The 22902-nt window shown below is 38.3% G+C and overlaps 1 protein-coding gene across 1 annotated transcript in view; it reads left to right on the forward strand.

The window, feature by feature from the left end:
- The window catches only part of ARID5B (AT-rich interaction domain 5B), a 195637-nt gene that overhangs the window by 26709 nt on the left and 146026 nt on the right, over positions 1–22902 (forward strand). Inside the window, exon 3 of the mRNA XM_003258231.4 lies at positions 10585–10810. Within this exon, the coding sequence (XP_003258279.1) occupies positions 10585–10810 (226 nt within the window). The remainder of the gene's footprint in view (positions 1–10584; positions 10811–22902) is intronic.

Raw genomic sequence — 22902 nt, forward strand, 5'->3', positions numbered from 1 at the left:
TTGCTTATATACATTGGGAGTTCAAAATCTCTTATCATGGTACAGATGTAGATGGCTCACAGGGTTAGTGTGGTGGCTTTGCTCTGTGAAGTTGTCTAGGGACTGGGCTCCTTTTTCTCCTGAGCAATCTGCCCTCATTCATATGGTCCAAAGCTACACTTACTCCCTTTGAGGGAATTACATCCGGGAAGGACATCACTAATACTACATCCTGTGGTCATAATTTGGTCACATGACTGCACCTGGCTGTAAAGGGAAGCAGAAGAATGATGCCTTTATTCTCCACCCAGCAATTTAGCAGTTTATTATTAGAAAGGAAGAATAGATATTATGGAGAGGTTAGCCACAGTTGGGAAGTGTTAAAGAATCCTTGTGCCAGGCAAGATATTTTCTTACAAGTAAGTCAAAGGGAAGGCTGTGCAGTTCCGCTGAGCTTGAGAGTTGACTCTGAGGCATCTAAATTGATAACAAGGGATTAGAGCGTGGATGATTTTTTGGAACCAAACAGTACAATGTAGTCATGGGCTTTAGAAGTGAGCATTGGAATCCCCAAAGAGAATGATTTCTTTAAGGAGTGATGTGCAGAGAAAGAAGACCACATCCCAGATTGCATCTAAGTATATGTTTCATACATTTTCCCAGTTGGGAGATGGAATGAGGAAGAAGAGAAGTTGAATAAAGCGAAGAATTGTAGAGGTGATAGATGTTGGGTAGGTGTTCTCCAAGGGTCTCTTGCATATGTACACATCTTGTGAGCAAAGCCACTGACTGTCTGTGTTCTGGACTGTCTTTTCAAAGATCTTTATATAGTGAATAGCATTGGAAGACAAAGATAGTGTTTTTCTTTAGAACAAGGGCAGGCATGCTTACTGTCCAGTATTAAAGACATAGGTTCTCGACTGGGCATGGTGGCTCACACCTGTAATCCTAGCACTTTGGGAGGGCAAGGCGGGTGGATCATGAGGTCAGGAGATCGACACCATCCTGGCTAACACGGTGAAACTCCGTCCCTACTGAAAATACAAAAAATTAGCCGGGCGTGGTGGCGGGCACTTGTAGTCCTAGCTACTTGGGAGGCTGAGGCAGGAGAATGGCCTGAGCCCGGGAGGCAGAGCTTGCAGTGAGCCGAGATGGCACCACTGCACTCCAGTCTGGGAGACAGAGCGAGACTGTGCCTCAAAAAAGAAATATAAAAATAAAAAAATAAATAAATAAATAATAAACATACAGGTTCTCTATGCTCAGGACTCTTCTCCTGTAGTGCACCCCATTGTGTGAAAAGGTATCATCTATCCCTCTTCACATCTCCTTTTGGGAACTGAGTATTAAAGAACCACCACAAATGCTGGTACATTGACTGTTGCTATTACTGTGAGCAATTAACCATTTTTTGTCTCTGGCCAGGAGTCTCATGGCTTCTGCCATCATCCATGAAACTGGCAGGCGAACTTGGAAGTCTGCAAAAAGGGTAAAAACCTCAGACCCTTCACAGTTCTTAATAGGAAGGAGAGTTTCAAGTCAAAATTAGGGTTGTTCATTACCAGATGCTACAAAGAAGTTAAAGAAATTGAAGAATAAGAAAAGGCCTTGGGTTAGTGACATAATACCATGGCTGTCAAAGTTTTGGGCTCAGGACCCTTTACACTCAACTTACTGAGGGCCCCAAGGAGCTTTTGTTTATGTAGGTTATACCTATTGATATTTACTACAGTAGGAATTAAAACTGATAAATAATTTTAAAATATCTATTAATTCATTTAAAAATTATGACATCCACATGCACAAAAATACATCAAGCTGAACCTCATAACTTATACACAATTAAGTGAAAATGGATCATATTTCTAAAAGTAAAATGTAAACCTATAAAACTTTTAGAAGAGAACATAGGAGAAATTCATTATGACCTGGGATAGGCAAAGAGTTCATAGATATAATGGCAAGCCACAATCCATAAAAGAAAAAAAACCTAACTGGACTTAATCAAAATATAAAACCTTTGCTTTGTGAAAGACACTATTATGAGAATTTTAAAACAAGCTACAAAATAGGAGAAAGTGGTTTCAAACCAGATATTTGACAAAAAGTTAAAAGAACTCTCAAAACTCAAGTGTAAGAAAACAAATAACCAAATGGGCAAAAGACTTAAACACACATTTCACCAAAAAGGACATGCAGTTGGCAAGTTAGCACCTGAAGATGTTTGACATCGTTAGTCATTAGAGAGATGACCATTTAAAACACAATGAGAAACTACCACATGCATATTAGGATAATAATTATTAATTATTAATAATCAATTGATTAACAGTGATAATGTCAAGTACTGGCAAGGATGGGGAGCAACTGGAACTCTCATGCATTGCTGTTGGGAATGTAAAATGGTACAGCCACTCTGGAAAACAGTTGGGCAGTCTGTAGAAAAATTACATATATACTTACCATATGACTCAGCAATCTGTCTCCAAGGTGTTTACTCTAGAGAATTGAAAATATGGGTTCACACAAAAACCTGTGCAGGCATACCTTAGAGATAATGCAGGTTTGGTTTCAGACCACTGCAAGAAAATGAATATCACAATAAAGCTAGTCACATGACTGTTTTGGTTTCCTAGTGCATATAAAAGTTACATTTACACCGTACTGTAGTCTGTTAAATGTGCATTAGCAATATGTCTAAAAAAAAATACATACCATAACTTAAAAATACCTTATTGCCAATAAATGCTAAAGATCATCTGAGTCTTCAGCAAGTTGTAATTTTTTTTGCTTGTGGAAGATCTGGGCTTGATGTCGATGGCAGCTGACTGATCAGGGTGGTGGTTGCTGAAGGTTGGGATGACTGTGGCAATTCCTTTTTTTTTTTGAGACAGAATCTCACTCTTTCACCCAGGCTGGAGTGCAGTGGTGCAATAGTGGTTCATTGCAGCCTCAACCTCCCAGGCTCAAGTGATCCTTCCACCTCAGCCCCTGAGTAGCTGGAACTATGGGTGTGTGCCACCACACCTGACTAATTTTTGTTGTTGTTGAGACGCGTTTTCGACATGTTGCCCAGGCTGGTCTCAAAATCACAATTTCTTAAAATGCCATGCATTGGTTGACACTTCCTTTCACGAAAGATTACTCTGTAGTATGCAGTGCTGCTTGATTGCATTTTACCCACAGGTAGAATTTCTTTCAAAATTGGAGTCAACCCTCTCAAACCCTGCCACTGCTTTATCAACTAACTTGATGTAATATTCTGAATTTTTTGTTGTCATTTCAGCAACGTTCACAAATCCCAGCACTTCAGGAGGATGAGGAAAGAGGATTGCTTGAGGCTAGGAGTTTGAGAGCAACCTAAGCAACACAGTGAAACTGCTCTCTAAAAAAAATATTTAAAAATTTAGCCAGGCCTGTAGTCCCACCTATTCGGGAGGCTGAAGTGAGAAGATAGCCTGAGGCCAGGAGTTCAGGCCATATGGTGCCAATGCACTCCAACCTGGCCAACAGAGCCAGACCCCAACTGAAAAGAACAAAAAACAGAACAAAAACACATTGTTGACAGCATCTTCACCAAGAGTAGATTTCATGTCAAGAAACCCCTTTCTTTACTCATTCATAAGAAGTAACTCCTCTTCATCTGTTCAAGTTTTATCATGAGATTGCAGCAACTCATTCACATCTTTGGGCTCCACTTCTAATTCTAGTTATCTTACTGTTTCCACCACTTGTGCAGTTACTTCTTCCACTGAAGTCTTGAATTCCTGAAAGTCGTCACCTATGAGAGTTAGAATCAATGTCTTCCAAACTTCTGTTAATATTGATGTTTTGACCCACTTTCATGAATCTGAATGTACTTAATGGCATCTAGAATAGTGAATCCTTTCTAGAAGGTTTTCCTTTTACTTTGCCTAGATCTATCAGAGGAATCACTGTGGCAGCTATAGCTTCATAAAGTATATTTCTTATATAATGAGACTTGAAAGTCAAAATTACTCCTTGATCCATGGACTGCAGAATAGATTTTGTGTCAGCAGGCATAAAAACAACATTCATCTCTTTGTACATCTCCATCAGAGCCTTGGATGACCAGGTGCATTGTCAATAAGCACTCATATTTGTAAAGAAATTTCTTATTCTGAGCAATAGGTCTCAACAGCAGCCTTAAAATATTCAGTAAACCCTGCTGTAAACAGATGTGCTCTCAATCCAGCTTTGTTTTTTCATTTATAGAGCACAGGTAGCATAGACTTAGCATAATCCTGAAAGTCCCTAGGATTTTCAGAATGGTAAATGAGCATTGGCTTCAACGTAAAATCACCAGCTGCATTAGCCCTTAACAGAAGAATCAGCCTGTCCTCTGAAGCTTTGAAGCTGGCATTGACATCTCACTATCTATGAAAGTCCTAGATGGTCTTTTTTCCCCGATATAAGGCTGTTTCATCTTCTGTTGAAAATCTGTTGTTTAGTGTAGCTACCTTCAATTATCTTAGCTAGATTTTCTGGAAAACTTGCTGCAATTTCTACATCAGCATTTCCTGCTTTACCTTGTACTTGAAAGTTACAGAGGCAGCTTCTTTCCTTAAACCTCATGAATCAACCTCTGTTACCTTCCAACTTTTATTTTGCAGCTTCCTCACCTCTTTTAGCTTTCGTAGAATTGAAGAGAGTTAGGGCCCTGCTCTGGATTAGGCTTTGGTTTAAGGGAATATTGTGGCCTGTTTGATCTTTCTACCCAGACCACTAAAACTTTCTCCATATCAGCAGTAAGTCTGTTTTGCCTTCTTATCATTTGTATGTTCACTGGAGTAGTGCTTTGAATTTCCTTTAAGAGCTTTTCCTTTGCATTCACAACATGGTTAACTGGCGCAAGAGGCCTAGCTTTCAGCCTCTCTTGGCTTTTGACATGCCTTCCTCACTAAGCTTAATTATTTCTAGCTTTTGATTTAAAGGGAGAGGCATGGGACTCCTACATTTACTTGAACACTTACAGGCCATCGTAGGGTTATTAATTAGCCCATTATTGTTGAGTCTTTTGGAATAGGTAGGCCGGAGGAGAGGGAGATAGACTGGGGAAAAAGGCAGGTCAGTAGAGCAGTCAGAACACAAAACAGCTGTCAATGAAGTTTGCCACCTTATATCAGCATGGTTTGTGGCATCTCCAATTACAATAGATCACTGATCGGCTGGGTGCGGTGGCTCACACCTGTAATCCCAGCACTTTGGGAGGCTGAGGCTGGTGGATCACGAGGTCAGGAGTTCGAGACTGGTGTGACCAACATGGTGAAACCCCATCTCTACTAAAAATACAAAAATTAGCTGGGCGTGGTGGCAAATGCCTGTAATCCCAGCTACTGGGGAGGCTGAGGCAGGAGAATCGTCTGAATCCGGGAGGCAGAGGTTGCAGTGAGCCGAGATTGCGCCATTGCACTCCAGCCTGGGCAACAGAGCAAGACTCTGATTAAAAAAAAAAAAAAAAAGATTACAGATCAACATACTAGATATAACAATAATGACAAGTTTTGAAATATCACAAAAATTACCAAAATGTGACCTGGAGACACAAAGCGAGCACCTCCTGTTGGAAAAATGGGGCCGATAGACTTGCTTGGCAAAACTTGCTTCCCACAAACCTTCAATTTGTAAAAAATGCAATATCTGTGAAGGGCAGTAAAGTGAAGCACAATAAAAAGAGGTATGCCCGTACATGGAAATTTATAGTAGCTCTGTTTGTAATCACCAAAATTGAAACAACCCAGATGTCCCTCAGTCAGTGTGTGGATAAACAAACTTTGGGACACGAACATACCATGGATACATAAGAACTCTGCAGAAAGGAATAAGCTATTGATACAAGCAGGGACATGGATGGATGGATCTCAAAGGCATTATTCTTTAAGGCTGCTTTAAGAAGCAGCCTCAAAGATTTTGTACTGTATGATTCAATTTACATGACATTTTAGGAAAGAAAAAACTATAGCAAGAACAAATCAGTGGTTGCCAGGAGCTGGTGGGGAGTGGTGGGAGAGGGTGACTACTAAGAATTAATATGAGGGATTTTGAGGGTGAGGGACTAGTCTGTATCCTAACAATATAGTTGTGGTAGTTATATGAATCTATCCATGTGTTAAAATTCGCAGAACTGTACACCAAAAAAGGAAATTTTACTGTAAGTTAATTCAAAAATAAAATTAAATAGAAATATAAACTCATTATGTAAATGTAACACACTTTTTATGAAAGTTAACCATATTTTCAAAAACAACAAAAAAGTAAGAACAGTGGCATTGTTTTACATTTGTTGTAAATCTCTTTACTGTCTAGCTTTATATAGAGAGCTGAGTTCTCATATCTCCTTCTGCATTCACTCTGTTGTGATATCACATGTCACATCGTTTCTGGAAAACCCTACTATATATACACTTGAAAGAGGATGAGAGTGAAAAAAACCAGTAATGTCTTAGTAGTTTTAGGATCATTGTTTTGACCCTGTGGACCATCTGAAATGGTCTCAGGGATTCCCAAGGGTTTCTGAACCCACTTTGAAAACCAGTGATATAACACATTGTTCCGAATTTTATTTTCATAGCATCTTGACTTTTATTTTCCTGGCTATATCCACATGTTCTCTGTGTTTACTTAATGCCTATGTTCAAATTGGCCCTTTTTTTTTTTAACTTAAATTTATTTAAAGAGGAAATTTGCTATATCTCCTATAAATAGAAAACCAGTACCACCTTCCCATAAATAGTAAATACAACACAAATAAGCAATGAAAAACTTAATATATATTTTAAAAGTTTATTTCTGGGCCGGGTGCGGTGGCTTATGCCTGTAATCCCAGCGCCCTGGGAGGTCAAGGCGGGCAGATCACCAGAGGTCAGGAGTTCAAGACCAACCTGGCCGACATGGTGAAACCACATCTCTACTAAAAGTACAAAAGATTAGCCAGGCGTGATGGCGGGCACCTGTAATTCCAGCTACTCAGGAGGCTGAGGCAGGAGAATCGCTTGAACCAGAGAGGCAGAGGTTGCAGTGAGCTGAGATCGTGCCACTGACTCCAGCCTGGGCGACAGAGTGAGACTCCGTCTCAAATAAATAAATTAATTTAATTAAATTAAAAGTTTACCTGTGAACCATCTAAAATCATCTCTGCATGCCACTGTTTGGAAAACACCAATGTAGAGAAGAAATAACAATGATCATGATAGCTAATTCTGACATGCTACTTCATTTGTATCAACCCATTGAGTCCCGACAATTACTGCTGTACAAGGCAGACAGAATTATTATACTGTCTTTCTACAAAAAAAAAAAAAGAAAAAAAAAAACTTTGAAGTACAAGCAGGTTGAAGAAGTTGCTCAGTCTTCCACAGCAAGTAAATTCCGGGGCTGGAATTTGAACCCAAGCAATCTGGCTACAGAGTCCAAGATGCTGTCTTGGCAGATAGGAAACCTGGATCTTTGTTCAAGTCCTGCCGTCATTTGGTTCTTGGACATGTCACTGAACCTCACTGTCCTCATCAGTAAAATGAGAAAGGTGAACTAAATCAATGTTACAAGTTTAAATGTCTGGTGCCCATGGGGGCCAGATAGTTTAGGGAAAACTGGACTGAACACAATGCAATAGGGAGTGGTGGGGATTTTACATCTTGTCTGAAGAAGGCAGCTTCTATCAGTTTCAACTATTTTTTATTTTTATTTTTTTGGCCTTTATTTTATTTTATGAGAGAAGATTGAGGTCTGGGTATTTTTGCGTAAAGTTTCCCAAGTTTTAGAACACTCGGAAGGGCCCGCCATGCACGTGGGCTGACTGGTTTGTGACTTCTTGACTGGATGAGCTCCTCTTAACTTAGAGGATTCATGATTAAATGAGCTGTTTTTGTACAATGGTAGAAACTGAATCCAAATTACAGAAATAGGCAGTTTAAAACAATGACGAAAGGGGATAAGGACTTAGAACATGGCTCAACACAGCTTACATAAATATTGATTAAGAGCTGGGTTAATTGAAAAGCCAAGGTACATTAATAGAATAACAAAGTGTATTTCTTTGTGTTCCTTTTGTGTTGTATTAGAGTAAATCAGCAATATTTATCCAGTGCTAATTCTCAGTTTGCAGAGAGCTAATGTAATCATGAGATGAGCTTATTGAAATTCTTTTCTTAGACATAGAGACTTGCCCAAGAATGGTGAGTATTAGGAACTTTAGTCAGCACTTGCTCAGAATAGTAAATGCGAACATGTGATTTATGCCATTGTGTGCACAAAGTAATGTTTCCTGAGACATTTTCTATATATATGTTGGCTAGTTTTTGTTTTCTTGTGGTGGAAGGGGGGTGTTGGCTTGTTGTTTCCCCCCCTCTCCTTATCAGATTTCCTTCTATGGCGTTTGACAATGTTGCAGGGCCAGTTTCTCTGTGAATCCACAGTAAAACATACTGGTGGTTTCACAATGAAGCCAAACTTGGGTTTATGGCTTATTCATGTTTATGTGAATTCCTGCATTTGTTTTTATGTGTGTGTGTATATTCATGAAAGATCTGTTTGAAAGAGGGAGAAAAAGGGAGGACAAAACCTATAGACTGACTCATAAAAGATGGGTTTATTCATTAATGACATCGTAAGGATAGTATTTTCTCTTGGTTAATAACTTATTTGTTTGGAGGGTGTTGTAAGCCATCCAGAGATAGTCATGCCATTTCTTGGAAAAGATCTGAAGCAACTAGTAATTGAAATGATAATCATTTGATCAGAGAGCTATTTGAAAATAACACTCATCTACAAACTTGTCTCTTCTGGGAAACCGTATTTAGTCAAAACGTTGCCAAATTCTATCTTTACTAATGTTGAGACTGATACACCTAATTATTTTCCAGTACATTCTAAACTTGATTTCTGGTGTCCCCTGTCCAGAAGCTGTTCCCATATGCTTTGAAACAATATCTAGCCTGACTTTATTCTGACATTTAATAATCACCATGAAATAGCTATAAAATGCGTGGCAAGTACGGATCTTTTATTTCAAGAGGATGGTTTAGTGAATCTGAGAGAAATCATCCGTTGAAATGGTACTTTGTAATGGGCCCCATTGTTTATAAAGTACTCAAATTTTTTCTTGAGCACATGATAAAAACACAGTTTCCACTTTGTCTCCCATTTAGTGGTAGTTCATATTTAATCATGATAAGGGAAAGGATTCCATTACTGAAGTTTTACTTTTCATTTTTGATAGAGTATTTGTTACTCTGCTGCTGCCTAATAGACTTTCTTCTCAGAAGCAGCTTGGAACTCAATGAGGAAAATTGAAATTTTAGATTCTACCTTAAAACATCAAAAGAAAAAAAAAAAAACCTCAACCCAGGGCTTCTTATTATGTGAAGCTTATCCTAATAACCTTTTTTTGTTCGAATTGGAGAAGTGTGTGTGTGTGTGTGTGTGTGTGTCTGTGTGTCAGTGGGGCAGGGGGAGGAGGAAAAAGTCATGTTTAACAGCAAAATTAGCCAAAATCAGTTGTGAATTCCTTTTGTTTAATAGCTTTGAGACATCTTCCTGTTGTTGTTTGTCAAAAATATTTCTAAGATTTTGTAAGCTTAGGGGTTTTCACAGCCAAGCTTTCTTCAGAAATGTGAAATAAAAGAAATGAAAGAAGTCAGTTCAAGTTGAAATGTCAAATGCTTAAATAACTTAAAAGCCAGTGAGATGATCTTCTTGAGCCTTTTCCAAAGAATCTTCGGGTGAAGGGGCCTCCCTTTGTTCCATGTATGGATGTCTATTAAATATCTTACTGAATTAATTCTGAGTCAGAAAAGTTGGTTGTTTCCTAGAAGCAATTAGAGTTGCTTAACATTCAAATTTATGATCCAGAGGAGAAACTTACATTTCAACTACTTTTCTTAAATTCAAAGACTTTTTCCTCACTCACCCTCTCACCCCCTACCCCATATGTATTAAAAGAAAAAATCAGTTCATTTCTCAGCTTACAAAGTTTTTGAGAAACATGAGAATGTGTAAGTTTCTTTCAGTGGGAAGCACACAACATTTATGAAGTATTTCTTTTGGGATTACATCACAGTTTTATTTAATTTTTAGGACAAAAGTTAAATTCAATATTTGTGTATAAGCCAAGGGAAAATGTACCATAAACATAGGAATTTGGGGGTGAGTCAGAGTTCCAAGAATCCCAGATTTACTTAGACCATTTATGTAGAGACAGGCTCACCATTAGTCATCTAGCTTTCACTTTTTACATTTGCAATTAATTACACCTAAAAACTAGCTTTCACTCAAGTGGTCAGCTAGGTAGAGTGTGAACTTGGGCAACCAACATTAAAAATGGCTATTAGAATTACTGTCCTATTTTTGGATACTTTCTAATTGTATAACAAACATAAAAATTATTCCTTAACTAAACAACTAGCAGTGAAAAACCATTGAAATGAAGTGAGTTACTAACGATTCTGTGTCACCAGAATGCACACAGTCTCCTTACATTAGGTTAAACCACTCACATGGCATTTCAGATGGGCCTTGTGGAGAATGGATCATTTCCCTCAAACCTATAAATAACGTTTTTTGTTCTTCCCCAACCACCTCTTGTAGGATGAAGTCATTGCTGTTTCCGAAAAGGTGATTGTGAAGCTTGAAGATCTGGTCAAGTGGGTACATTCTGATTTCTCCAAGTGGAGATGTGGCCTTCACACTGGACCAGTGAAAACTGAGGCCTTGGGAAGGAATGGACAGAAGGAAGCTCTGCTGAAGTACAGGCAGTCAACCCTAAACAGTGGACTCAACTTCAAAGACGTTCTCAAGGAGAAGGCAGACCTGGGTAAATATGGCTCGTACTTTTAAATCTAATGTGTGGGTGTATATAGTAACTTTTCGGTTGTAGATTTTTCTGGAAACGCTATCATTTATATATAAATGTATTTCAAATTTCTTTAACCTCAAATGGGCCTAAGAATATGGATGGAGAGATGACTGGATGGGTAAGAGATGAGTGTTACCTGTTGGATCAAAGGACCTTTTATGTGTGGACCCTTGTGCTGGGGTGATACAGTGGTTCTAAACAACTTTCAGTGTGATGTCAAGGCATACAATTTAATTAGAGCACCTAAAATTGAATTAATAAAGAGTTTAAATACTTACTATAAGTATGTAGTATGACATCTATTAACACCATGTCCCAATTTCATGTTTTACATTGAGTGGAAAACAAACTGAGGAAAAGGGATGAGTTCCTTAATGTGGAGCAAGAGAACAATGTCAAGCCAGGAGATCCACTGGTTGGCAACCAATGGCATAGGTTTGCTTGATCTCTTAGTGTTCAGTGGTACCATCAACTATATATATATATATATGTGTGTGTGTGTGTATATATATATATATATATATATATTTGCTTCCTTCCCTCTTCCACTGTAAGTTTAAAGGAGAACTTGGGCTTTGGAGAAGTTATGCTGATTGGTGTTTGCATACTAACTCTGCTGCTTACTTAGCTGTGTGGCCTTAGGCAAATAATTTAACTTCTAAGCCTCAGTTTCCCCATCTAAAAAATAGGGGGACTTTACAGGGTTATTGTGAGATGTGAGATAGAAAGGGTAGAGCACATTGACTGGCATAAAGGAGGGGCTCCATAATTAATTCTATTGCTTTTTCTTAACACTTTCTTCTCCAGTGACATTTTGTGTCCCTTCATTGCTTTTTTTTTTTCCTTCTGTTTGTATTCCCGTGTCATTCACTGATTTATTCTCCTAGCATTGCTCAAGACAAAAATTGTTGACCTCTGATTTAGACTAGTTATTTCCTCTTTAGGCAAAGAGGAACTGCATTTTAACATATTAAGGCATCTTTTTCTTCCATTTGCACACAATGCTGATTTTTGCAGTCCTATTTTATGCCTTAATGTGACAACTTCCTGTTTTTTTTCTTAAAACCCAGAACTTAACTATTACAACAAACCTAGGCAATTTATTTTAATTGGCATAAAGAGACTGAATAACACCAGTAACTGACTGTGGCTTTCATGTGACTCTGGTTTGTGATGAGCTGTGCTGTGTTTTGGGAATAGCATTAATATTTTCTTGCAGTTTGAGTTTAACTATCAACAGTTTCCTGGCATCTTTTGGTTGATGTCAGACAGTAACATTTTGGATATGGCAGCCTGATTGTCACCTGCACATTTAGAGAAAATTATTAAACTAGTGGTTTTCCTTCTAAAGCCAAAGAGTTTTTAATAGTCTTCCTATATATACTGTTACACCCCCCAGTTTTGTGAACACACAATGACTAGTCTTATGACTTGCAGTAATGCTGAATAATACATCTGTTGTGTTACTTTCCTAATGTATGATCTAAGTTGTATTGCCATTGTCTTATGTTTTCCTTAACATTAAAACCTTTCTTTTGTTTGTTTAATTTTGTGTGTGTGTTATGGAATATACTGTTACTAATAAAAAATTAAACAGGAAACCCACAGGGGACAAAAGGATGTGTAGATGGTTAAGCTTGATGTCACACATATAAACAAGAGTATTTATAGCAAGGTTTATGTTTAAAATTGTGTTTAAAATGGATAATTTATTAATGAACAGGAAAATAAGTCTAATTTCTTAATTCCACCCAAAGAAACAAGAGGTTCATCCTCCTAGATTCTAAAAAAAAAGAAGGTCCATATTCTGCCTTTTTGCAGTTGATTCCAGAAGAAATTGGTTTATAGTGAATATTCACAGTACTTGCAGGTGGTTTGGCCTGGAAAATCTAGATGAGTGGTTTTTAAATTTAGTTGCTTATTAGACTCATAAAAGAAATTTAAAAAACAATACTGATTACTGAGACTAGCTTTTCTAGATTCTTCATTCAGTAGGACTAAGGAAAGGCCAAGGAATGTGTATTGATGAAAAGGTTCCTGGCCGGGCGCGGTGGCTCACGCCTGTAATCGCAGCACTTTGGGAGGCCAAGGCAGGTGGATCACCTGAGGTCAGGAGTTCAAGACCAGCCTGGCCAACCTGGTAAAACCCTGTCTCTACTAAAAATACAAAAATTAGTTGCGTGCGGTGGCGGCGGCCTGTAATCTCAGCTACTTGGGAGGCTGAGGCAGGAGAATTGCTAGAACCTGGGAGGCAGAGGTTGCAGTGAGCTGAAATCATCGCGCCTTTGCACTCCAGCCCGGGTGACAACAGCGAGACTCTGTCTCAAAAACAAAACAAAACAAAACAAAAAAGGTTATTAGGTTGACTCTGATTTTGTTTGTTTGTTTGTTTTGGTCTCATTTTGGAGACAGCTTTATGATTAGTGCTGAAGAAGGGGAAATGATCAACAGGAGAGTTGATTGGGAGGCTCTCCCCTGGGGAACAAGAAACACCATGTACTTAACAAATTTTTATTGTAAAATACCCCTTTAAGGATAGAATTTAGGGCCTTGAAATTCTACTCAGTTGCTATGAACTGTGGGGAATTTCAGACAAATAGCTTTTGTAATTGGAATGCACACTGTGTTGTAATAATGTGGAAAGAGAAACAAAAACTTTCCTTAATGTAATGAGTTTCCATTATCTGCCTGATCTAAGGTTTGTAAGTCTACATTGTCAGGATTTATATTGAGGAGATGGGGGTGTCATTTTCTGTACACATTCCTGTCCCTGCAACTTTCTCTTCAGCCTCTTCTATAACATCAAAATATTTGTTGTCTGTACTTTTCTTTCTCCACAGTGGTTTTCTTATCTTCTTTTCTGTTGGTCACACTGAAACCACCTCCAATACCGCATTGTTAATGGAAATTCACACACTTATTAGGTTTTTCCTTCTGTAGAACCCTTCCAACTCCTCATTGTTCTTACCAAAGAAAGAAGATGAACTGTGAGATTATTTGAGACCCCCCTTTTTTTTCTGGTGGAAGTAAGCAAAGAACGGAAAGATCTCACCTTTCTATGGATAAAGTAAAACTGCAACATGTTATCGTTTTTTAACTGAGTTATTTCATAATGTTAAAACATCAATAACAACAAAATAATTAGATTGGTTCTTAGAGAAGGGATTTTAAAATATAAAAGCTCATTAAAGAACTTTTCTTGCTTAGTGTTTAGGTAGAGTAAGTTCCCTTTAATTCCAGTTTGTGTCACTTCCTGTCTCTCTCTGAATAGTAAAAAAAAAAAAAAAAAAAAAAAAAAACAAGAATGTTCTCACAAATGTGTGTCTGCCAACAAATTAATACTCCACAAAGAGAAACTCTGCCCCACATGGCAGCTTCCAATAAATGCTCTGATTCAAATCACAACTCTTTCATTTTTTTTATCCCCTTCCCCCTTGAGGGAGCACATTTAGACAATATTTGAGGATGTCATCTTTCTGCTTTTTAAAACTCTCTAGAGTTTTCGTTTAAGACTCTTAATGGTTGATGACTAAAACTACATATCTGGATAGTGGAAAAACTAATAATCTTAAAAAACACTTCTGAGATGTGGTAAAGTGCATTCATTCTCTTCCCTCCTCTTTGTCCTTTTCAAAGAAAGAAAGTTCAATATGAAACCAATGCAAATTATGACTTTACTCAGTGAGATATTTTACCTTCTTTCAGACCGTTTCATACTGAAGTTTATAAAAAAATAAAGAAAAATAACTATGTTAAAATAGGAGGGTTAAGGAATGTATTATTCATAAGCATAATGAACACAAGAACCTGTTTTTCCAGAAGAATTGGGTTGATTAAATCATTCACCACACAAGCCTCTAGTTATTTATTTTTGTCTTTAGAATTACAGTACTTAGCTTTTATAATAAAGTGGACTTGATACCCATATTTGGTATGGCAGTTGAAAGTAGTCAAATGAAGAATTATTTCATTTTACAAAATTTTTAGCAAGTATGGAATATAAACACTATCAGTTAAACATAGCAAACTTGCATTTTTTATTCCTTGGGCTATAGTTTGAAAAAAAAATCAAATTATTTTATGTAACACTGATTCTTACAGAGTTCCTTTAAGCGAAGTATGAAAGCTGCAGTGTAAGCTTTATTGGCCTATAAATATGTCATTATAGTTGGACTACATTTATATGCTTTGGATTGTTGTTTAAGCCAAGAAAATATGTCTCTACAGGTTGACTTTTTATTGAAGCCCTTTGAGGCATACAACAGAATGTATTTTAGGCCAAGGTTATTAAAACAGCATTTTCATTTTTTTGCAGCAGACTCATTGTCAATTATGCTGCCACAAACTGTCTGTGGATGGGCAGTTATGAATGGTTTCATCTCCAAATGTGCCTTTAGAAAGAGAAAGAAAAGATAGAGGAGTGTGAGCTGAAATTGAGAAAAAAGACCCAAAGATTATGTGTGGGGGTCTGGCTGAATTTAATGATGGGGGTTCCCTCAGTTCAATTTCTGTTTCTAAATCTGTCCCATCAAATTGAGAAAGAGTAGCTTCCCCCTTTCGGCTGTTGCTGGGACTTTCACTGCACTTTTTGGGAGTCAACAGCATGGTGGGGTTAAAAGAGCAGAGGGTGGGCTGTCAAGAGAATCTTGGCTCTACTTGTAGATCTGTCACCACAGGAAGAGTCACTGGAAGACACTGTATGATTTTTCACCTGAGTGCTCTCATAAATTTATTAGGATTTGAAGACATGCCTCTTACTGGAACAATCCTTCCTTCCTTTCTAGATTTAAATTTTATGTGTATATATTTTTTGTTTTGTTTTGTTTTGTTTCAGTGAAGAGAAATAACTTTTATTATATTAATGAGAGCAATGAATTCTTAATTCTCAGCCACAAAAAATGATAAAATGCAATGAGATTTTCAAATGTAAAATAAAATATCTGTACTCAGACCATTGCTGCAGAGATAAAGTAAAATATTATTATACAACTCTAAGGTGACATGAAAAGAACACAACTGTTCAACCAAATGGCTCAAAGTAGATTTAAATTTTATGTGTATATTAAAGAGTCTTTGGAAGGTATTTGTTGTTTATATTTTACCTTGGATTGCTGGTTTCACTCTGCCATTTTCCATAACACTGCAACTTGAGAAGTTTCTTAAATGATATATTGTTTATACATTCAGCTTTGTTTTGTCTAAAATGGGCAATAATATGTACCTGGCTGTTTCTCATTGGATTTTTGAGAAGACCAACTGAGAACAAATTAGTTAATGTCTATGGAAACATTTGTGATATTGAAGTCTGAAGTGGTATTATTACTACATTATTATTATCAGGAGCAGGTTCTGTATGATAGGGAGCTATGTGGTGCAAGATTAGCTTATTTGTCCCTTTTGAATTTCCCTAATCGCACACACATTCTAGTAATTTAGAACAGGGTTTACTCTCATTATTGTCTCCCTCAATAGAAAACTATTATAAAAGTCCTTCAGGTTTTTGCTTGTTTATCTGTACATATATAAATACATATTATATATGACTATTATTTTAATAGATATTTATTTCAAGTAAATGTATGTAATATATACTATATAACATAAACATTTTATATATTATATATTAATATATATTTATATTTTATAAACTTTTATCCTCCTGAAAATTCTGTCAAAATAAGCTGAGCCATAAGTGGCCAGTTGTATAGGGTCTCTCAAATATTCTTAGTTAAAAATTAGCTGTAGTTTTTGCTTGGAGATTCTGGAGGCCTTGTATTGCGAATGGTTGTTTCAGATCACTTTTGAGTTTGATATGTCAGGCAGCTTCCTGAGATATGGACATGGGAAGGATTCTCACTTTTTGTTGAAGAAAACAATATAAATGTCTGTAAGAAGCATGCTAAATGCTGACATCTTGTCATAGAGACTTTTCACTGCTAATGAATTTATTAGGATTGGAAGGCATCCTTCTTACTGGGACAATCCTTCCTTCCTTTCTAGATTTAAATTTTGTAAGTATATTAAAGAGTCTTTTGAAGGTATTTGTTGCTTGGATTGCTGGCCTAAGTCTACTATTTTTCTTAACACTGCAACTTGGGAAGTTTCTTAAATAATATATTGTTGCACTATACTATTCATGAATATCATGAAGAATCCTTACAGAACAGCCTCCTAACTAAAATGAATTTGGGCCAGGCGCAGTGGCTCACGCCTGTAATCCCAACACTTTGGGAGGCCAAGGCGGGTGGATCACAAGGTCAGGAGTTCGAGATCAGCCTGGACATCTCTACTAAAAATATAAAAATTAGCCGGGCATGGTGGCATGTGCCTGTAGTCCCAGCTACTCGGGAGGCTGAGGCAGGAGAACCGCTTGAATCCAGGAGGCAGAGGTTGTGGTGAGCAGAGATCACATCACTGCACTCCAGCCTGGGCAGCAGAGTGAGACTCTGTCTCAAAAAAAAATAATAATAATTTGGCCTTTATAGTATCCTTAAGTTCAACATAGAAACTAATTACATATGAGACTTATCAAAGATTTGTAAAGATACTTTCCAAAGGATTTTCTCTCTGACAATATTGTGTTAACCATGCATTCTTTAAAGAATTTCATCATAGCCCAATTAACACTGGAGGAGATACTCTCCAAGTACCCACATGACTCTTCAAGAGATTGCCTCATGCCATTATAACGTGACAACCCAAAGGACTTTTAATGGAGTACAAGAATCAGCATCCAAGATATTCAAAGTTTTAGAACAGCTTATTACCAGTATATCTCCTCTCTTTCTTTCTTTCTTTTTTTTTTTTTTTTTTTTGAGATAGGGTCTCACTCTGTTGCCCAGGCTAGAGTGCAGTGGTGTGATCTTCGCTCACTGTAACGTCCGCTTCCTGGGTTCAAGCAATTCTCCTGCCTCAGCCTCCCGAGTAGCTGGGATTACAGGTGCCTGCCACCATGCCCAGCTAATTTTTGTATTTTTTCAGTAGAGACGGGGTTTCACGATGTTGGCCAGGCTGGTCACAAACTCCTAAACTCAAGTGATCACCCGCCTTGGCCTCCCAAAGTGCTGGGATTACAGGTGTGAGCCACTGTGTCCAACCCAGTATGTTTTCTAAGAAACTAGGAATACATATGGTTATAATACATAAGGAATAAGATTATTCATTTCATTTGAAATTTAAATTTTGGCTTGACCATCTAATCAAATAGTTGAATATTGCCTTGCAATAGTGGTAGAATGAGTGAGTAAAAGTGGCTCAAATAAGTAACATTCATTTACGCTGTCTACACTCAGCCATCTCAGCTTCTCCTGCTAGAAAAGAGGTCTTTGTGAAATCTAACCAAGTCTGAGCCAATCAACAGCTGGTCATTGATACTGCTGCCCAAGTACTTATACTGCCATCACTCATGAAGGCACAATCCAAGTTAAGACCCTTTTATTTGGAATTTCTATTGACCTGAGGATTTTCTAGTGTTTCCTGCAGCCACGAATGCTTCTTAGAATTCCAGGTTCATTTCTTCTTCTTATGATGGACTGAAGATGAACTATCAACTGAAAAGAAGTTTGTAGAATTTTGGAATTTATTCCTACTTTTCCATTTGGAGATGTCAGGGCAGAAGTAGAAAAAAAGTGAAATTGGAACTTTCTGTGCTATTTTTAGTATCCAGGCTACCAGTATTTACCTCTAGGATACAATGTATGAAAAAGGTAAACTCATGCTTTTCTGAAACTCTTCATGGAATTGTCAGGCTGGAAGGGGCCTTCATGAACGTTGTTTTCTCCTCTTTTTCCTTCTGTCTTCAGGCCTCTCTTTTCAGTTCTTCTCTAAGATGTGCTTTCAGAATCCCTCACCATCATGGTTACTCATCTTAGGATGCACTTTAGGTGATTTTTTGTTTTTTTTGAGATGGAGTTTTGCTCGTCACCAGGCTGGATTCAGCTCCCTGCAACCTCTGCCTCCTGGGTTCACGCAATTTCCCTGCCTCAGCCTCCCGAGTAGCTGGGACTACAGGTGCGCGCCACCACGTCTGGCTAATTTTTTTGTACTTTAGTAGAGACGGGGCTTCATCGTGTTAGCCAGGATGGCCTCGATCTCCTGACCTTGTAATCTGCCCACCTTGGTCTACCAAAGTGCTGGGATTACAGGGGTGAGCCACCATGCCCGGCTGAGGTGATTTTTTTATACCATTTAACTCATTTATATTGCAGGAGCTCATTTTTACTAAGAATCCTAGAGCCAGAATAGGAGTAGATTCTAGAGAAAGACCCCAGTGATCCATTATGCATGGCCAGAACTCTAAGGAGCTGGCTTGGCATCCTCCAGATACGACATGACGTTAGCAAAACTACTGGACTCTTCTCTAGAGCTGTTTGGCCTTGGCCTTTTTATAAGTAGGAGCAAAAAAGGGGAAAATATTCTACTACACTCCCGGAAGTTTAGGTACCTATTTTTTTGTTTGTTTTTATACACAGTAATATTAAGTGTAGACTAGTATCTAATGAACATCATTGTTAATTAATATGGCAGCTACTGTGCCTCAATATCAATGTTGTGCCTTTTGAGCTTCTGTAGCTCCTCTAGTTTTTTACTCTAGCACTTAGGATAGGGCTTGCCCAAATTGATTTTTGCCTCAATAATGGTCTACAGTTGAAGACCAACTTGGTGTCTGAGAGTTTGTTTAAGCTATTCCAACCAAATAATATAAAAACTGCAAGTCTTCCCTAAATTATCATATGTGATAGTTTAATCATGTTGTTCTCTTGGACTGAAGCTGTTCTTGTTTTTGTTTTATCTATTTTTTCTGGCATTTTGTTTTTTTTACAGCCATATCTGTGATAAAAGACCATGATGGAGGCTGGGCACAGTGGCTCACGCCTGTGATCCCAACACTTTGGGAGGCCAAGGCAGGTGGATCACTTGAGGTCAGGAGTTTGAGACCAGCCTGATCAACATGGTAAAACCCCGTTCCTACTAAAAATACAAAATTAGACAGGCATGGTAGTATACATCTATAATCCCAGCTACTTGGGGGGCTGAGGCAGGAGAATCACTTGAACCCGGGAGGCGGAGGTTGCAGTGCATTGAGATTGCACCATTGCACTCCAGCCTGGGCAACAAGAGCGAAACTTTGTCTGCACCTCCCCCACGCCCCCACAAAAAAAGACCGTGATGGATAAGACAGCGAATTCATAATTTTGTTTTAGCTTCATTAATTTCAAATGTTAATTTCCCAAAGAACTGTCTGTAGAGATCGTCATCTGATGAGAAGATAATCAAAAGATGAAAGAATAAATTCATTTGTGGTTCTATTCCTTGCTATGCCTTTAGTTTCTTGCTGTGTACCTTGGATTGACTGGAAGCAAGTCTTATGCAGCCTTGGCTTCATACAAGCTCATAAATTTTCATTATCACTGTTAGATTGCCAAACTTGGACCAGTAATTCTATTGCATTTGGTGATAGAAGTGGGTCTATTGTGAAGGACAAACACAACTGATCCACCATGTTGTTGTTGTTGTTGTTGTTGTTTTTGAGATGGAGGTTCGCTCTCTCACCCAGGCAGGAGTGCAGTGGTGCGATCTCGGCTGACTGCAACCTCCGCCTCCCGGGTTCAAGTGATTCTCCTGCCTCAGCCTCCCAAGTAGCTGAGATTACAGACATGCGCCACCATGCCCAGCTAATTTTTGTATTTTTAGTAGAGACGGGGTTTCACCATGTTGGCCAGGCTGATCTTGAACTCCTGACCTCGTGATCTGCCCGCCTCAGCTTCCCAAAGTGCTTGGATTATAGGCGTGAGCCACCACGCCTGGCCCCAACCGCCATGGTCTTTTAAATATCTTTTGAGAATGCAACATTGACTCTGTACCTCAGATGTGCTTTTAAAATGAGGTCTGGCTGGACACAGTGGCTCACACCTATAACCCCAACACTCGAAGGCCTAGGTGGGAGGATTGCTTCAGGCCAGGAGTTCAAGAGGAACCTGGGCAACATAGTGAGACCTGTCTCTGCAAAAAATTTTTAAAAATTAGCTGAGTTTGGTGATGCCCAACTGTAGCCCCAGCTGCTCAGGAGGCTGAGGCAGGACAATCATTTATGCCCAGGAATTCAAGGTTGCAGTGAGCTAAGATGATACCACCACACTCCAGCCTGGGCAACCCACACTGCACTCCAGCCTGGGCAACACAGTGAGACCCTGTCTCCAAAAATAAATAAATAAAATAAAAATGAGGCTTGATTCAGCAGTTCCCCTTTCAGTTGGAGGTGCATGATGCTTTTATTTTATCATAACTAAAATGTTTTTGTTTGCCTTCTACCTCTCACCTCATTAGCCACTGTATGATTACTGACAGTGAGCCATTATTACAGCTGCTGTCATGATAGCATCACGTTGGAACACAAAGCAGATATATCCTGCATGTGAATTGATGTGGTTTTTCCAGTGAGTTCTGTGAGCAGGTATCTGATTTGTGCATTTACTCTTAATACTCGGTGGTATTGACACTGATTCTTTTGAACAGTTTGTTTAATCTGTTAGAGTACTTTTAAGTCTGAAGTTCTGTTGTAACCCATTAACTTTCCTAAATGTCAGATTCACTCCTCTCCTGTAACATTATGTGTTTAAGTCTGTAGTTTATGCAGGTCACTGCAGAGGAAAGCTGAGGTTTGGACTTTCAGCTTATTTTAATAAATGTATTTATTTAGGACAGACTGGAATAATAGTGGGTTTTCAAAGGCTTCGCGAAGTGCTTCATGCACAGTAGGGGCTGAGCAAATAGTGCTGATGATTTCAGGCTTTTCCTAGTTGCCTCACTGTGTGTTTTCATTTGGTGTGCTTGGATGAAGTGGTATTGCTTCTTTCTTCCCCAAAACCCCAGAGCCTGTGCCTTGCCCAGAACTCTCTTCCTTTGGACAGCCCCACTTGCCTTTTGAATTTTTAACTATTTCTATTGTCTTTTACTTCTGACCTTTAAATATTGGCATTCCACTTAGGATCCCTGTTTCTTTGCAAACTTCATGCCTACTGGATAAAATACAAATGTTACAGGAGTATCCAGTGAACTTCCAGTCTCCATTTTCTTCTCTTTTTCATTAAGTAACTTTCATTATTGTTATTTTTTGTTACTACCAATGTTATCCATGTTTGCTTTGGAAAATATAGGCACTCCTGACAAACAAAAAGCAGAAAAATTAATGTTGCCTATTTTCCTCCCACTCAGAAGTAAGTGCTGTTAGTATTTGTGTATGTTCCAATGTATATGAATGCATGTATCAGTGAGAATTTATATGAATATTATTTTTCCTCACAAAAATAAAATCTACTGTTTGGGAATCTACCTTCCCCCACTTAATTTTGTACAGAGGTATTATAAATATGCCCCCATATTGTAAAATATCCTATACTGGGTTTTTTTTTTCAGCTGCTGAATATTTCATTACAGAGGTGTTTCATACTTTAATTATCGTTGGGCATTTCAGCTCTTTCTGATTCCCACAAACTTTATAAAACTCTTGTAGCTATGCACATAGCCATGACTATTTCTTTATACATTTGTAGGGGGGATCGCTGGTTCAAAGTGCACACAGAACATTAAGACACCTATCCCCTACCTTATCTCCTCTCGTAAACCTTCTTTGCCCTAGCCTAACTAGTCTAACTGCCCGGTCTTCTGTTCTCTTTAAACACATATACTCAGTCCCCTGCCTTCCAAACTCTCCAGTGTGTTTTAAGTGGCTCATGCCTTTCTACTCTTGGAATGGCCTTTCTAGGAGTCTTACCTGTGAGAATTCTGCCTTTCATTTAAGACTTGTTTAAGCCTCTGAAGCCCTTCTCAGCCTTCCAGCTCAGAGGAATTGCCCTGCTTTATTGAGCTCTTATCTTATCACATTTAGTGTCTCTACCACCTTATTGATCACCTTACTCTATACCTACCAATATAATGCAGTATCTTTTTTCATGTGTTTATCTTATCTTCCCAATAACAGTCTTAACTCTATAGTGTTAGCACTCAGACATCAAAGCTATACCTAGTAGGTTAAGTAAACATGCGGCTTT

Source organism: Nomascus leucogenys, chromosome 18 (assembly GCF_006542625.1).
Source record: "Nomascus leucogenys isolate Asia chromosome 18, Asia_NLE_v1, whole genome shotgun sequence".
Classification (NCBI taxonomy): domain Eukaryota; kingdom Metazoa; phylum Chordata; class Mammalia; order Primates; family Hylobatidae; genus Nomascus; species Nomascus leucogenys.